The following is a 12,878-nucleotide window of genomic DNA, read 5'->3' on the forward strand; positions in this document are numbered from 1 at the left end:
TGTCGTAATGAGTTTCATATTTATTGACTGCACAATATATAAATAAATGTATAATTTGCAAGACTGCATGCATTATTCATGGTAATGAAATAAGATAGGCGGATAGACTTAGTTATTCAAAACACTTGTGCATACAACTGCTAAAAATGAAATGATAGAGAACTGTTTAAATTCAATTTATTAGGGACATTACCGCATAAAAGGAAGTAGTGTGTACAAAACGCAATCAATATCGTACAGTACTAGCGCTTGCCAAATAATACACAGTGCAGTGCTTTTAAACACTTATTTTGACAGTTGCATTGACAACATTCTCCACTGCACTGCTCACATAAGACACGCTCCACAGTGCAAATTCCAGAAAAATACAACGTTTCCTGGACTTTATTGCACACATATGAAATCAGTTACTGCACAATTCTATAGCAAACCTACTAGTTTGAAAGCAAGAAGGATTCAGAATATTTGAATAAAAAAAAAAAAACTAGTCTAGGCTACATAGAAAAACAAGGCACAACACACCAACCATTCATGAAAAATAATAAAAAGGATCAAACCAGCATGCCTAGAAACATCAGTCCAAACATTCAACACATAATATAGCAATCTCCCTGATATTCACTGGGATCTATTCTCAAAGAGTTAAAGTTAATTAAAAACACACATGCTTGTGTTTTGATCATTGAGGTGATAAGACACACTGATGCTGCAGAGGGCAGCATAGTTTTACCCATCTTCTGGTACAGTACATATCTACTGCTACTCCTGCAAATATAAAAAAAAATAGTGCTGCAATTTAAGAAATCCTCCCAGAAACTGCTGCTGATTAGAACTAGTGTACAGGGACAGAGAGAAGAAATGTGCATACTTGGCAACAAAAAAAACAGCTTACTGTCAATTGGGCTTCGAATCCAGTTTCGACATGCTATATTGGCATCCCCATGCTGGCTTGGCGGACACAGGCCCTGTAACAGTCTAGAGCGGCGGTTCCCAACTCCAGTCCTCAAGTACCTCCAACAGTACACATTTTTATTGTAGCCCCAGACAAGCACACCTGATTCAACTTGTCAACTAATCATCAGCCCCTCAATGAGTTGAATCAGTCGTTTTTTTTGACGGGGATACAACAAAAACGTATGCTATTGGGAGTACTCGAGGAGTTGGGAACCACTGGTCTAGAGTGTAGTATTGTATTTAACACACCATTTTGAGGTCGGCGTGCTGGTGGATTGGGGTGCTGTAGGCGGAGTCCCAGTCCCTTTCGAACACGGCCTGTAGTTGTGCCTGGACCGTAGGCTCCACTGACTGGGCAGCCGTTTGGTTCACCACCAAAGCCGATCCAGCAGTGTTCACAAAATAGTCTCCAGACCAGTTAGAGGTACCTGGTGATCAATGGGAAATACAATAGAGTTGCATTTTGTAGTGCATGGGATCTGATATTTGCAGAAATTCTGAGAAGTTACCTCTGGTTTTAACATCAGAAATTGTTGATTGGGATAATACAGAAGCATGACTGGTGCATATGCTATCTAGGAGAGAGAATTACCTATGTAGGCAACCTTGTCTGTCACCATGTACTTGTTGTGGTTGACTCTGGCAAAGGGGATTTCTTTCTGCTTTGGATTGGCTGGCACAATAAAGAGTTTCTGTAAAACAGTGAAGAGTTTATTATCTAACAATTGCTCTTCTGGAGGAGCTTGACATACTAAGGATGATAAGTAAAGTGCATGAGTAACAAGAGGTCCCACTCACCACCTGGACATCCAGCTTGGCCTTGGGTTCCTGCATTGAATCCAAGGCTTTCAGGAAGGGGATCATGACAGGCGAAGTGCTCGCCCAACAGCTGATGAGCAGGCGCACCTTCACCCGCTTCTCGTATGCCACACGTCTGATCTGAGTGTCAATTTCTGCCCAGTAACTGCAGTGGGCGCCACAGAGGGTTAGGCCTTGTGTGCTTTATTAATTATACACTGAATACATAAAAATCGCAAACTTTGTTGAGGTTAATACATTAAAATAGAAGGCTTACCGTTTGGGTTGTGAAAACTCCATGGTGGGCAGGTAGTTCATGACAGCGATGTAGACAAACTCCCGTGCGTCCTCCATCACACTGAGAATAGACTGCAGGTCTCTGGTCCTCCCGGCAGCACAGAAAGATGGTGGAGAGCTCTGAGGGTACAGCACAGTCAAATGAAGTATAGTAGTATGCTGAACATAGGACCAGAGAAAGGGAATATGGAGAATTCCATAACCAAACTTCACAAGCCGGTCTAATTTGTATTATATGATCCAATTATTGGTTTACTTTCTCTGAAAATGTGCACCTTCAGTCAATTCTTACCGACAGATACACGCTGGAGGCTGTGCCGTTGAGTGGCAGCTGCAGGGGCGTGTCCTTATTGTAAGGAGTGTTGAAACTGCTGGGCCAAGGAGACGGGATGGGTGTGTCTTTTTGCCCAAGGTACCAGTAGGCCTCGAAGATCTTCCCCAGGTCTGCAGCCAAGCAGCTGCAGTTGTACACCACAGCCCCCAGCTCCTTCACCTAAACAGGACAGCAACAGAGGACATGTTTCACAGATTAAACCAAAGCTACTTTCCCACCACTTGATGCGCTAATTTTAGACAATACCCTGACACTACAAACTTGTGACACATTTACACTTGAAAAGAACAAGGAAATATAATTACTTTTCAAATGGTTTAAGGAACTCATTTTGAACAATGGATTTTTTTTATTTTTTTTTAACTAAAACGAACAGAAATTATGGGGGTGAGGCGGGGTGTGAGGGCACAGAAGACTCACCTGGGTAAGCGACCTCCAGTCCATGTTGGCACTGCCAATATAAATGTGCTTGTTGTCTACCACCCAGAACTTTGTGTGAAGTACTCCAGTGGTCAAATTCCGCATGTCCACGGCTCTTACATCAGCACCTAAACAAAATGAGCTACCATTATCACAACAAAAAGCAAACAGAATAATACTTCCTTACTGAAGGTAGCAGCTTGATTGGTGTCAATTTAACTTTTGCAAATTCAATGGAATTGAAAACATAAATGCAGTCAGAGAACCCCTTACCAGAACTTTTTAAGAGATTGATGTCTTCCTGAGGTTGGGACTCTGTTGGTGTATTTACAGCGATGCGGACAGAGAGCTTCCGAGACACCTGAACTAGTCTATTCAGGACATCCTCACCCTATTGACAAAACATAACTGTTTAGACTAAAATAACCCACATCTACCCACAGGTTAGATCTGACATCGCATTGGCTGCCAATCACAGAACACACTCACCTGATTCGCTGTTGGCTCGTGAGTGCCTGTATCTTTGTTGGTGAGCGTCCAATAGAAAGACGCAATGTCCACGCTACTGCGAGCCTCACTAATCAGGTTGAGCCAAGCCTGGTAGATGGATGGGTTGGTGACACTAGAGTTGAACTCTAACCCCTCTGGGATGCTCTCCAACAGAACGATTCTGGAATAGAGAAAGGAAGCGTCATTGTTTTACTACATCCTTGAACAGTTAATGATAGGACCTGTTCTGCAAAACATGACCATGGTGGTTAAAGACGTAACCACAAATGAGTTAAAGCTGCAGAATAATAGACTATGAACGAGCAGAATGAGATGTTTACAGTGTCCCACTCACTTGCAGGGGTCGGTGCAGCTGTCAGTGAGAGGAAGTGGGAGCTTGAAGCCGGGCTTGTTTGGGGAGGAGTTAACCACGGGAAGCAGCAGGGTCTGGAGGAACAGGGCAGCCAATAGCAGAGTGGCCACCGCAGTGAGACCCAGTAGACACCTATAATACTACACACAGAGATGGCGGGATCAGGAGCACAGTCATGTAGAGGTGACCCTGACCAAAGAGGAATGAGATAACGGTTATGGAACGGAGGTTGTATATAATTCCCATGAGTCCTGTGAGAATCTGTCTGGGTAAAGGACTATTTTGCCTATGTAATTCAGTGGTTGTTGTTTTCAGTAGTCCATAGTAGACACATTCACAAATAAATTGCATTTCAAAACAATGCCCGAGTAGATATTTAGCTTTGAATGTCCTGATCAGTCCTGATGTTCCCAATTGCCAGTTTGAATCAATTCCTACAACTCACAAGATTCCCCTCTTTCTTACTGGCTGGTGTGTGGTTTGAACTTGGTCCAACACATAGGTGTTAAAAGTGCTTCAACCTCAAATATAAAGACAGGAGAGATTATTTCACAGAAAATAATAATGTTCCTCGAGTTGTCGGAGTTTAGAGTGAAGAAAAGTAGCTAACAGCCATGCTCTGTTACTATGGACACTCACAGACACACGCAGAGCCACGATGAGCAGAGCGAGCAGGGTGCAGGTGACACACAGAGAGGAATAGCTAATGGATTTACTAATGGAGGAGGTTATTTGGGGTTTTGGGCAAAATAAATCTGGCCTGGGTAGGGCCTGAATGTCGCTGGCATGAGTAGGGCTCAGGCAGGGCTCTAGAAAACATCGGTCACAGAAGATAACTTGAATTACGCGGCCAACGTCAGTTGAAAAGCGCAAGAGGTGGAGTTAGCCAGCGCTTGGCATAGAAGAGCAGGGTGGAAGTGCAAAGTCTCACATGCAACTTTTTGACAGATGGGGTGTTTTGATAGCTATGATGCAACCATATGCTAAATGATGATATTTCCAGACCGCATGCATGGTGGATTGACTAGAAATACATGTGAAAATTGATTTAGGGTATTCCCCTTTAACTCACATCCTTGGCCACTGACTAAAGTGTGTGCCTGACTGTAGGTTTCAATCATCTTTTTACACCATTTTCATTAGGTTACTTGGTAAATATCATTAACGTTTGATACCATCTGTCCTTTCCTGCAGGACTCTTCTCTCCTCGACTCCACATCACACATCTGCACCAGAAGAAGATATGAGTTAGAAAACGTAGACGAAATTCCATCAAACTTACGACAACAGAACTGACAAAAACCTCACCTTCTCGTAGGGAATATCAGAAATCATTGTTACAGAGTATTGTCTCTTTGGACAAAGTTCTTCAGAATTCTGATCCGAAAATGCAGCTCAGAAAAGGCTCTAAACAAAACAGAAGAAAATGACATCAAATCATGTAAGACCAAGCTATATTTTCACATTTTAGTCATTTAGGAGACTCTCCTATCCAGAGCAACTTACAGGAGGAATAAGTGCCTTTCTGTTTGTCGTTGAAGTGACAGGAACCATGTTGAGCTGTATCTCTATGGTGCCTGATGAGTGACCTTACTAACTGTGCCACTATATCACAATGAATGGTGGAGTACAGTACTCTGTCAGTAATGTTATTCCAGCCACGACACACCATTGTCTCCACACTGCCTCTGCCCCTCTAATTCTATAGGAGCTTGTCAAGACCTATTCATAATAGGAAAGTTCTGGGTGTCAATAACAATATAGAAGAATGACTGATGTCAAAACTACAGGCCAGGAGTGTTTGCAGGCAGGTGTTCACGATAATGCACAGGCCTATATGGTGCACACCATACATATAATTTGACAAACAGTATGCGAGATCCTTCAGAGCACATTTTATGGCTCAACATTTAATTTGTAGAACACATTTCACATGCTCATGACTCCAATCGGATAATATGCGTTTTCTGGACAAAATGTTACAGAAAAGCAGAAGCTGAAACATCAGTTTCTGAGGAGAAGTTAAATTAGCTGTCTCAGGGCTGCAAGTCACGTCTCAACTGAGGGCAGGGCTCTAGCGACTATGAATACGCTATCAAGCTACATGAACTTAAAAAGGCAGAACATTAACAGAATCACGTTGACCATTTTGGTTAACACACAAAATAACAAGTGCTTTTAGTCTAACAAATTACATACTGTTAGTGCTAAATTCAACAGGGAGCCTCACACAAAACATTTCTGTTGTGGTTGGCCTTGTCTGTATCTCTTCGTAAGAATCTACATTTGCAGGGAAATACGAGGAAGAATGCTTATGGGGTGAGTCAGCGTTAGAGAAAATACTATTTCTTTCAAGTTTCACCCTTGAAATAGTTCTTCAACTACACCCATGTCATTATCTTCAACTACTATGTCATTAGGGAAGATAAGATTACTTTTGGATCTTGCCCCATGGTAATTGGCCATAAGTCATGGACAAACACAGTTGTGTGTTGTTCCCACATCCACGGTATAGTGAAATAAAGACTGATAAAACATATAGTTTGATGTTATGTTTATGTTCCTCTTTCTCCCTTGCCAGTAAATTGGAGTGTCGTACCACGAATGAATTGCCTATGCACATTGAAAAGTGATCTGGGTGGAATACCCAGTGTAGCCCTGTGCCATTTGCCTGTTTTTATTTGCTGAACTTGTCAGTCAAGTAGATATCATATTGCATGAGTATTGTACCCGTTGATAATGAATATACCTTCTTCAAAAGCTTACAGCGATAACATTGTTTCGATGTTTGGAGCGTGCCTGGACGACCGAAGGCTATACAAGCGAGTAAAACAAAGGGCACTAATATCCATACCTGAAATCATGTGGCCAGTCCGTGTGAAATCTTCCATGGAGTAAATGATCTTCAATGTTATTTACCGGTTACATTAGCCTACTGTTTTTAACAGTTACATGTGGATAAACGAAATGCAATACCAGAATGAGAAACCACCAGAGCAAACCAGTTCCATATAGGCTACAATGTCTCGAGCTTGTGGTCATGTGACCAAGTCTAAACAACCAATGAAAATATAACCCAACGTCATATGTGAGGCATCGCACCTAACGTCTCAAACTTTCTTTTTTATTTATTTAAATGTTTTTTTTATTTTTTATTTTATTTAAATGTATTATTTATTAACAACAAATCAATACAGAAAGTACATGAGGGAACACAAGTATGTATAGATTTTATACAATGGACAATCGAGCTAGGGGGTACAATATCACATTACAATTACACAAGGACCTTAAGGGACATACATACACTTACAATTCTAACAGCTTTTTTGTTAGTAGAGTATTTAACTGTCTTAAAATACAGTTCAATTTATTTTTGTAGGGTAAGAAAATTATTTTTTTTTGTTTGTAAATTTACATTTGTGTATATGAAATTTGGCCAAAAGAATAATGAAATGAATTACATAAAAATGTTTCTGCTTATTTCTATCTATGTAAAGAATCCAAGCAGTACATCTCTAGTAGTACATCTCTAGTAGTACATCTCTATTAGTGTAAAATCTTCATAAATGTTTTTCAATTATAAATCTACTGATGTCTTGCCACAGTTTTCTTACCCTAACGTCTGAAACTAGATCCCCTACATACTGGTCTTGACAAGAACAAAACTGCCAGGGAGGTTATCTTCTGCACGGTTCCGCCAATCCAGTAAATGGGGTGGAGTGGTTAAAATGGACTGTCGCCTTGTTAACGCCAAAAGCGGATGTCGCGTCACAGGTTCTTTTTCCATTTCCCCTGAAAACCAGAACATCCCGTCGTCGGGGACTCCGCATGCTAGGCAGAGGCTACATCCATAGAGATACATAGAGGACTCATTTGTGCCATTATAGTGTCTGTGACAGGATGGCCAGCGCCATTGAGGCAATCTCAATTTGTAAGTAGTACATTTTATCCTTCACGATTAGCTGATCCCTTCTGATGACCCAGTTGGACATGATACCAACAGGGTCACCAGGAGGGATCAGCCAATGAAGTTGGAAGTCCCACCTAGTTGACTACATTAAAATGGTGGAAGACCTCAATGGCGCTGCACATGCGAGTATAGCATTTTGGCCACTGGAGGCTTCTGTCATACTCTATGGCTACATCACACCAAAAGCTCCTCACTGCACTCGCGATGTACTTTGAAAACCGAACGAGGGCGCTGTAAGATCATAGCAAATCCTATAGGGTTTATTCTTGTCAGTGCCATAGAAACCTGTTGTTTACAGACAGACATTATTGGATTATCTGTCAAAAGAAGAGCGGCAATAAGATTAGATAGTGAATTGTATCAGGTCTAATAATCTAAATATAGGCCTGCTTATTCATCATGGCCATGTAGCCTATGCTTATGATACACCTATAACTTTTACTAAATCTATTTACACATATTCAACATATGTTCTACTGCAATGTAGCCTAGACCTAACGGGGCTTTATGGCTAACCCTCTCTAAGGGAGGCAGTAGGTATATACAGTACCTATTATGATGGCCCATTTTATCTGATCATACTGATTATGGCAACAATCCACAACTACTGTGACTGATACCAAAAGCAGGTAATGCGTAGGCCGAATGGAGAAGTCCCTTTTTGTAGTGCGTACTCTCCAACAAAGGTGTTATGTCACAAACTCAATAGTGGCGACGCTAAAGACACCAACTCTGTTCAGATTAATGTTGATCATAAACAATAGGCAAATATATGCTTATAAAGCAAAAAATAACAATAATCTATACATCATCACACACACACACACACACTGTTTATTTTATCATAAAGTGTTGCGTAATTTGCTGCGTCTTACATTGAGGTAAGGTGCGGGAAAAACGAAGCGGTAATAACGTCCCCAGGGAGAGGACAGCGGTTGAAGGGCGAGGCCCTCGGGAACTGTTGCTCATCCAGGATACGATCCGGTGAATAACTCTGAAACTGTCGCTCATCCAGGATACGATAAGGTGTATAACTCCCCGCGTCATACCAACTAACGATACTTTCTCTATGAATTATTCTGTAGGTATGGACATTGTCCATATACTCGATGGTGCGCTGACCAGTTCTAAATGGTGCGATGAAAAAGTACATATATATATTTTTTATAAATAAACATAAGTAAATAATGATCACTTGCATGTGAAGGAAGTGACGTTAGATAATATAGACTATTGTTTCTTGTTTTGCTTCTCGTAGGCCGACTGCAAGGCAAACGTATTAATGGAAATGTTTTTAATAATTAGTTTAGAATATATCAAAAATTGTATTAGTCCAAATTATGTTAAAAGTCATGCATTCAAATATTTAGGGTGTTTTTTTATGACAGCCCAGAGACCAGGCAACTGCCACCAAAAAATGTTTGCCTACGGTTTGGACGGTGTCTGCGGGTCCTTTTATGTGAACCCGGTGACCCCCCCCCCCCCCCCCCCCCCCCCCCCCGGAACCCCCATACCTATTCTGATATAACTTCACGTTCATGCCCTCGAGGGTTGACCTGACATTTGTTTAGCCAATGGCAAATCAGACACACTCCACGCTATAAAGACTGACTAGGGCCTAGCCTAACCCAGATCGAACACCTGCTATTGTAAACGGAGTTTCACCTGCTTAGCCTACCATCTGATTCCTTCTTGATGCAGGAAGGTATTTTGTAGGCCTTTAGTACAGTTATTCAGGACCATGACAGAATAACACAATTTGCGCAAGTGAAGGTCTATTATGATCAGAGGGATATTTATTTTCAGAGAACACATTTTAGCCTACAAACCAGAACAATGACGTATCAAAATGAATCCTGAGGTGTATTGTTTCCAATCAATTTAATAATAATAATACTTTTTAATTTGTAAACTGCATTTCCGACGCTCAACGCGCATAAGGTAGAAAACAAAACACAGACAAAATTTGTCAACCATACATTGAAAAGCAAGCACAATGCATCATACCATTACCTACTAAGACAAAATACAGACTTTAATGGCTAATATGCCGAAATCACTCTGCCATTTCCTGGTTGCAAAAATTCGAATAGTTTCCCTAATTTCAGTTTATCTGACAAAACAAGCAATGAATAGTGTAGAGAATCATTGTACCATCTAAACCGTTGGGAAATATATTTTCAATAACCCAAAATATTTTATTTTCAGCTGTTTGAAGCTGGTGTACAAAACGGAAAGTAAGAAAAAACTCAACTTAAGAATGAAAAGCATAGAAAAAGCGCCTATAGAACAGCTTATGAGACTTACTTTCAATTAGAATGGCAGATCTATAACAGATTTCTATGTGAATTTGGTTGGGTCACACCAAAAATTCATATTGCAGATTAAGAGGTCAAACATTAAAAGCTAGCTTGAATGGGTAGGTCTTTAGTTGTCTTTTAAACAAGGGAATTGAAGAGGCCTCTTAGACATGTGTAGGTAGCGCATTCCAGAGCTGAGCGGCCACATGCGAGAAGGCCCTGTCACCCATGCTGCACTGGTTTGTTGCTGGTGTGACCAGGCTGTTTGAGTCTGATAATCATTGTGTGTGTACTGGGGAATAGTTTGCTAGAAGTTGGCATATGTATTTAGGTGCATCACCCTTGAGGGCCTTAAAGGTGAGCAGCAGAATTTTACATTTAACCCTGTATTGAACAGGTAACCAATGAAGGTTGAATAAAACGGGTGATGTGGGTTTTTTGTGTAGTTTGTGAGAGGATCCTGGCAGCTGTGTTCTGAATCATCTGGAGTTGAGACAGGAGCCTGACTGTGATTCCTGTCAGCATTGCAGCTTCTCAGCATCCGGAGTGGACAAGAACCACCTGATTTGAGCGATGTTATGCAGGTGGAAAAATGAAACTTTCTTGATGCTGCTGATGTGTTCTTCAAATGAGGGGCTTGAGTTTTGCTTACTTACTTCCAGAGGAAGTTAGAATGTGCTCATCTTGCTCCGTGCACCCTTAGAGCCAATAAGCACAAGCTCTGTTTTGTTGCTATTAAGTTTTAGGAAGTTCAACTGCATCCATCTCTTGATTGCATCTCGACAGTCTGTCAGTTTGGTTGTTACCGTTTCAGTGTCCCCTTTTGTCCTGGCATATACACCACCGGTCAAAAGTTTTAGAACACCTACTTATTCAAGGATTTTTCTTTATTTTTACTATTTTCTACATTGTAGAATAATAGTGAAGACATCAAAACTATGAAATAACACATATGGAATCATGTAGTAACCAGAAAAGTGTTAAACAAATCAAAATATATTTTATATTTGAGATTCTTCAAATAGCCACCGTTTGCATTGATGACAGCTTTGCACACTCTTGGCACACTCTTGGCATTCTCTCAACCAGCGCCAGTGTATTTGTGTGTCGTTAGCATAAAAATGAAAGTGTAGTCCAAATCCTCTGATTAAAATATCAAATGGCAGCATGTACCGTATATAGAGAACAGAAGTGGCCCCAGAACAGAGCCCTGTGGGACCCCTTAATGTGACCCTAAATATGTTTGTGCTTTCCACAGTATGCCTACCTACTGTAACCACATGGTGCCAGAAAGTCTGAAAGAGGAGGGATGGAGATGGTGAATTTGCTGAAGCTTACTAGTTCCTCTCTGCAAGGGATGGTTATCCAGTTGATAAGGTTAGGTTCACTTGATGGATGCCTTCTCACAATGTGGAATGTCTGTAATCTACTTGAGGCTGAAGACTAAAACTCAATCATTAGGCTCATACAGTCTACCTTCCTCAAGAACAGTGTAGTTAAAAAGAGACATCTCCACTGTAAAACTCCCCCCACAACAGATGCAATATCCTGACAGATGAAAGGACACTTTATTAAACTATCTTTACAGGCAAATAAACCCTTCTTTGGAAAGCTGCTTCAAACAAATCTCTGACCGACCACAGGAGAGAAAAAACCTGTCAAATGTTTGCCTTTTGGTGGTTCCATAGTGATAAATGTAGCCTGGTTTATGTAGGTGGCCTCTGCAAAGTGTACACCTTCACAATAGGCTCTTTGCACATGCTAGCTCAATTAGCTTGCTGGTTCGTGGGACCAGTATGACTGTCCAGGCCAAATGAAAAGCATGAAAAGCATACCGAGTACACTCTTGAGTCAATGTTGACATTGTGTGATTAAAAGCCTAGGATTGGTGGCCGGGCAGCTATTGTTGCACCTATCAGTAGTGGAAAAGTCCTCACCTTTGCCTTTTTGGCTTGACTTTTTCTCTCTATCCAGAGTATTTTTTTATTACATTTTTTATTTAACCTTTATTTAACCAGGAATGCCAGTGGAGAAGAAGTTCTCATTTACAACTGCGACCTGGCTAAGATAAAGCAAAGCAGTGCGACAAAAACAACAACACAGAGTTACACATGGGATAAACAAACGTACATTCAAAAACACAATAAAAATATATATGTACAGTGTGTGCAAATGTAGTAAGATTATGGAGGTAAGGCAATAAATAGGCCATAGTGGCAAAATAATTACAATTTAGCATTAACACTGGAGTGATAGATGTGAAGATGACGATGTGCAAGTAGAGATACTGGGGTGAAAAAGAGCAACAACAAAAAATAATAGTAGGAGGAGAATGACTTTTAATCTGTGGCCCTTGAGGTGTAGATTCAAGGTCTCATTCATGTTTATTTCCAAACCGTTGGGTCAAATGTATTTCGAAAATTAGAGGGCAGGCGAACCCAGACATCAAAGACCAAGAATATCAGAGGTGATATCACCAGACAGAGTGATAATAATTTCATGTGAGAGGCACAGGTGAGTGTGGCGGGTTGGTGAGGGGGCCGGGAGGGAGGGGGGGGGGGGGGGGGGGGTGGGGGGGGGTTACCATGGAGACTTCCCCTTATCGTAGACATTTTTTTTTTATGACAGGGTGAGTCAGAACCCACTGACGCATTTCCCCTCAGTGGAGCTGTACTCAAGTCCTTTCCCAGTATGTGACCTGACCGAGGGAACCTATACCTTTTTGCCCTCTTGCCCCTCCCTCACCTTCTTCCCCTCTCTCCCTTTTCTTCTCACTCTCCCTCCCTACCTCTTTCTCTCAATTCAATTTCTATTCAATTTAAGGGCTTTGTTGGCATGGGAAACCCATGTTTACATTGCGAAAGCAAGTGAAGTAGATAATTAACAAAAGTGAAATAAACAATACATTTTTTTACTGTAAACATTACAATCACAAAAGTT

General features: G+C 41.1%; 1 protein-coding gene across 2 annotated transcripts; it reads right to left on the bottom strand.

Annotated features, from left to right (window-relative positions):
- Nucleotides 1–160: 160 nt before the first annotated feature.
- On the bottom strand, nt 161–8,686 carry LOC129832370 (5'-3' exonuclease PLD3-like). 2 transcript variants are annotated; one of them, XM_055896388.1, is made up of 12 exons: nt 8,514–8,686; nt 4,974–5,072; nt 4,841–4,891; nt 3,648–3,805; nt 3,293–3,473; nt 3,077–3,194; nt 2,804–2,931; nt 2,342–2,542; nt 2,030–2,169; nt 1,753–1,918; nt 1,547–1,646; nt 161–1,382 (listed from the first exon to the last, which is right to left on the bottom strand). In XM_055896388.1, the coding sequence occupies exons 2-12, from the start codon at nt 4,998–5,000 to the stop codon at nt 1,195–1,197; spliced, it is 1,458 nt and encodes a 485-aa protein (XP_055752363.1). In that variant the 5' UTR covers nt 5,001–5,072; nt 8,514–8,686; the 3' UTR covers nt 161–1,194. The 2 variants fall into 2 exon arrangements, with proteins under 2 accessions (XP_055752363.1, XP_055752362.1); XM_055896387.1 differs by lacking the exon at nt 8,514–8,686 and adding an exon at nt 6,520–6,720.
- Nucleotides 8,687–12,878: the final 4,192 nt, after the last annotated feature.

Source organism: Salvelinus fontinalis, chromosome 33 (genome assembly GCF_029448725.1).
Source record: "Salvelinus fontinalis isolate EN_2023a chromosome 33, ASM2944872v1, whole genome shotgun sequence".
NCBI classification, from domain to species: Eukaryota; Metazoa; Chordata; class Actinopteri; order Salmoniformes; family Salmonidae; genus Salvelinus; species Salvelinus fontinalis.

Coding starts and splice junctions, on each gene's coding strand:
- LOC129832370 (XM_055896388.1), bottom strand. CDS start 5,000: ATGATTTCTGATATTCCCTACGAGAAG. Junction 4,892..4,973: donor CTGATATTCCCTACGAGAAG/GTGAGGTTTTTG, acceptor CTTCTGGTGCAG/ATGTGTGATGTGGAGTCGAG. Junction 2,170..2,341: donor CCTCCAGCGTGTATCTGTCG/GTAAGAATTGAC, acceptor CTGTACCCTCAG/AGCTCTCCACCATCTTTCTG.